This window comes from Lytechinus variegatus, chromosome 3, assembly GCF_018143015.1.
Source record: "Lytechinus variegatus isolate NC3 chromosome 3, Lvar_3.0, whole genome shotgun sequence".
Lineage (NCBI taxonomy): Eukaryota > Metazoa > Echinodermata > Echinoidea > Temnopleuroida > Toxopneustidae > Lytechinus > Lytechinus variegatus.
Genome location: NC_054742.1, coordinates 34,598,057 through 34,602,839, shown reverse-complemented (window position 1 = coordinate 34,602,839; position 4,783 = coordinate 34,598,057). Strand labels below are relative to the sequence as shown.

Here is a 4,783-nt window from a genome sequence, read left to right as displayed (position 1 = left end):
TGTAGTGTCATCAAAAGAATTTAAAAGACTTCTAGCATTGAAGTGAACGCTGGAAAATTTTCCACTGCTCGGAACATCAACATTCCCAAATATTTCATTGAATTCCTCAGAGCTGTAGTAACGAGAGTCATTTGAACTTTCAGTAAAGAATTGGAAGTCAGGGTCAACATCATTGTTTTGGATAATACTTTCATGTGCTAAAAAAGGATCAAAATGTAAATGAGAAAGCCTGTCAAAATTGTTTTCTGGGGGTTCGTCAGCCGATATTACATCATCAAGCTCATTGTTATTTAATTGGTTAAAAGGGAATAGGTGTTCAAAACAGCGTTTACAACAGGAAAAATAATTGTTCCAGTCGTGATTTAGACATATTTGCTTACACATGTAACAATATTGTTGACTATGTAACAAGTCTTGAAATTCTTGTATGGGTTCACCCATCATCGTCATGAGAATGCAACGTTTTATCATGTAGGAATTTACACCCTGACAGATACCTTTGACAACTATTATTAAGATCTTTTAGGTTGCATTTTATGTATATTGTAGCTGTGGCTTTCGGATAGATTACGTAATAACATATGTGCATTGTTGTTGCATATTGAATGAGCACGAACAGAATGAGTAGATATTGAAAGTGAGTTGTACGTCTATTTGTATACAAAGCAACATCACGCCCACTAGAAGGTTGGTAAAAGAGAATGATGTTGACAGAAAATGGAAAGTTATGTAAAGAAGAACAGTTCGCCCTTGTAATTATATTAATTTGATACAAAATTAATAACATTGTGCGTCTTAATCCAATATACATGTATCTCTTCGCCATTGCCATGACTATCAAAACCATTATATTCATGAAATTGCACACTTAACTTTTATCATATTCATACCATCTTTCAAGTACTAATCAGATCGTCAGAGACACATTCATCAACTACAAGAAATTTCTTTTACTGGGACATGAAATATAAAATGAATGTTCTTATTTGGTCATACAATAAGGAGAATAAGATATGCGTTTAATGGTGATTAGTTCCCTTTTCGCCATCCTTCCGAAATACACTCACAAAATACATTCAAGTAATACCATCGTCAGATGAGAAAATTCATTTCAAATTTTTATTTGATTTTCCTGACTTGTTTAATCACATGACAGAGAAGAAAATGTAAGCTCGTATCCATCAAAATCATGAATTGGAACAAAAATAATCTCTAAAAACCCATGAAAGAAAACCCTTTTCTTTTAGGGCCCTTTACTCGAATATGTCAATCTCATGCTAAAAGAATGTTGAACATAGTCGCCTCTGGAGAATATTGAAATAAATCGCGATAAGAAGAAAAGATTCCTTTTTAACTATTTATATAATGCAGTTATTTGAAAGTCATGATATAAAACATAATTATACAGATACATCAGAAAAATTGAGCCTGTGATATCACTCGTTGAATTGCATACCTTCTCATGATTATCACTGTTAAACAAAACAATACAAGACTGTCACGCCTTTTTGTAATACATGTATAGCCTTCTCCTCTTTTCGTTTCTATCATTATACATGTATTGACTCAAATCAACATTGTATTTCTTGAGTAAATATCTGTTTTGACAAGCCATTACTTTTCCATTGCAGTTGTACAGTTTTCATAAATATCACTCTACTGTATATAAACTATATAAAAAATGGGTTGAAGGGCATCTCATTGTAATATCATTATCATTATATTGTTCGACTGTATTTTTCCCGAGAAAAAGAGCCATAAATGGGCAATAAGAAAGGAAAGCATTAAGCATGTGATATCATTGACAAGATACCATGAATATAACCTCTTAAAACACAAACTTAGCAACGTGAATAGTAATGGTGTCCTTTACGCGCTTTAGGCACCTTGAGGAATTCTGGTTAACAAATTGAAGTATTCAAAGGGATAAATGCCGCACGTCAATGTATCCTGATTTTGGTATATTACTTTATATTCATATCTGTTGATTTAATATTCTTCTCCAAAAGAAGATGTGGGGTATACGGTTTAACTGAGTGATTTTGAAAATGCATAGATGTTCTTGCAAAACAGTTCAGGAGATTGGATGCAGATTACACCAGAGGGTAACTAGCTTGAGTAGCAATACCACATTGGTTGTTCTTGTTACGAGACATCCACAGGTATCCTTTCATCCCCCAAGTCTCTCCCAGCTGTGAAAGAAGAAATATATAGAAAAATGCAAATTGTCAACCGATCCAAACTTTGGTCGATTGTCCATGATCTAACAATCAAGTGAAAAACTTCATTTTGTCATCTAAGCTGGCAGTTTGCCTTGTGGAACAGTAACTGATCGGTGGAATTGCCAAGGGTCAGCTATATAGTGTCTAAGTGGAGTTTCATAAGTCATAAGATATATATACATATATATACATATATATATATATTGGCGAAGAAGCTCAAAAAGCATTGAAGCGGGAGACGTAGCCTGAATTTCTTCAACTTTTATTAATACAAGCTTTCGGCCATTTAGTTCGGCCTTCTTCAGGTATCTGAAGATGTAAAAGACATAATGGCTTTACATGAATATGCATATATTTGGATTAATTTACTGAATGTTAAGGTCCTTGCTCATCACAATTATATATATATATATATATTTATATGTATGTATATATGATATGTATAAGTACTTAGCAGTGCCTATCAGTATGATTTAAAGACCCATAATATCATTTGGGGAGAATAGAGCAAATAAACTTTTCAATGAAAATAAATTTGAATAGTTCTCGTTTTCAAAATCGTGGCTACAGTATCCAGGATCTATTCTCTTGTATAGTTCTAAATATGGTCTATCAAGAGCAAGATCACTAAACAAGTGAAGACAAACTGACCTGTTCTTAACAATCCAGTAATCGGTACCGTCACTGGTGCTTGCATAACCGACTGCAAGAACGCCATGATCCAATAAGGAAGAGCTGCATGCAGGCTCGTTGTAAACTCCTGTAATAAGAAAAAGTTTTATTAGTGATAATAACTTGCATTTTCATTCATGTAATTGCACCATGTAATACACTGTAAAATCTATTTTATGACATCCAGACTGAATCCACACAGCAAAAACTGTGGTGTTAACCGGTGTACATAGAGGACCGCACCAGTTATTTTACACCGGTGTTAAATTGGTGGTGTTAGTTTTACCCCTATAGATGTTTTTACAACACCTATGGTTGTTACATTTACACTCTTTGGTGTTATGTTCAATCTCTAGGGTGTTATTTTAACACCTCAGGGTGTAGTCCTCTGTTAACACCAATTGGTGTCAGTTTTTACAGTGCAGGTGTCCCTTTCTCATTTTTTTTCTACGTAACACGAAATGACCCGCCAGTTATATGAAAGATCAATTTATTTGACATTCTTGTTAATGTAACAGATCTAACCTGACTGATAAAGCTGGAAGGACATATGACTGGCATCAATAGCTACTGAGACAGGACCCACATGGGCTACAGCTTTCTGTAGCGCCGTCTCAGATCCTGAGGTGACATCGGTGTAGCCGGTGACGGTAGCTCCTACATCAGATTTTTTGAAATGGCATTGTTGGTCCTGGGGAGAGGCAGGGATGAAATTTTGACATAGTCTTTAATTCGTTTGCCAAATATTTTTTTGAAAAATAATTTAGATACTTGCATGGTAGTCATCAAGTACAAGTCGTTCATTATCAAGATTTAAAGGGCAAGTCCATCACCCCAACAGAAAATTTATTTGAATAAAAAGAGAAAAATCCAACAAGCACTGAAAATTTCATCAAATCGGATGTAATGAGAAAAATATGACATTTTAAAGTTTCGCTTATTTTTCAAAAACAGTTATATACACATCCTGGTCGGTATGCAAATGAGGAGAAAGATGGCATCACTCACTCACTATTTTTTCATGTTTTATCAAATGGAATATGAAATATTCTAATTTTCTCCTCATTGTCCCGTGAAACAAAGTTTTATTTCTTCCTGAACATTTGGAATTACTTGTTTAACATTTTATGGTTCATTCAAGTTGGTCCTTATTGTCATATCTGCACAAAAATGAAATATTGTATGATTCAAACGATAAAAAAAATAGTGAGTGAAGGGCATCATTACTCTCTTATTTGCATATCGCTGCGTTGTGCATAACTGTTTTGTGAAAATTAAGCAAAACTTTAATATGTCTTAACTTTCTTATTTTACATCCGATTTGAATGAAAATGTTCAGCGTTATGCTTGTCTGATTTTTCTCCATTTATTCAACTCGATCAATATTTTTTGGGGGTAGACTTGACGTTTAAGTATAAGTAAATCATCTATAAAACAGCACGTTTCACGGATGACAACATTAACGTACTGTGATTTATCCGGGTCACAATCCAACTTTTTTTTCATGTCTTTTTTGCATGAATGTTATCTGTTGTTTTTTTTACTATTGAGTCAACGACTAAAGACGATTACTTAGATGATGGTGGCATAAAACGCAATGAAAGCCCACCAATCATGCTAAAGTACCACTGCCCTAATGGCCACTGTATGACTGCAATGGAAAAATAGATTGACTTGAATAAAAAAAAAAGAGATGAAAATGGCTAGCCCCATCTTACCACTGCTTTGTAAGGGTAGCTTGCTTCTGTATCAATGCCATGTGCATCGATGATGTACTGGAAGGCTTGGTCCATAAGACCACCATTGCATCCTTCGTTACCCTCAGGCCCAGAACAGTCGACTAAGTTCTGTTCGCTCAAGCTCACCAACTTGCCTGTCTTCTTGAAATG

At 34.6% G+C, this 4,783-nt stretch overlaps 1 protein-coding gene across 1 annotated transcript; it reads right to left on the bottom strand.

The window, feature by feature from the left end:
* Positions 1–1,092: 1,092 nt before the first annotated feature.
* LOC121410852 (cathepsin L-like) lies at positions 1,093–4,777 on the bottom strand. Its single transcript, XM_041603197.1, has 4 exons — positions 4,613–4,777; positions 3,420–3,585; positions 2,870–2,982; positions 1,093–2,192 (listed from the first exon to the last, which is right to left on the bottom strand). The coding sequence occupies exons 1-4, from the start codon at positions 4,685–4,687 to the stop codon at positions 2,094–2,096; spliced, it is 453 nt and encodes a 150-aa protein (XP_041459131.1). The 5' UTR covers positions 4,688–4,777; the 3' UTR covers positions 1,093–2,093.
* Between the last annotated feature and the right edge of the window lie 6 nt (positions 4,778–4,783).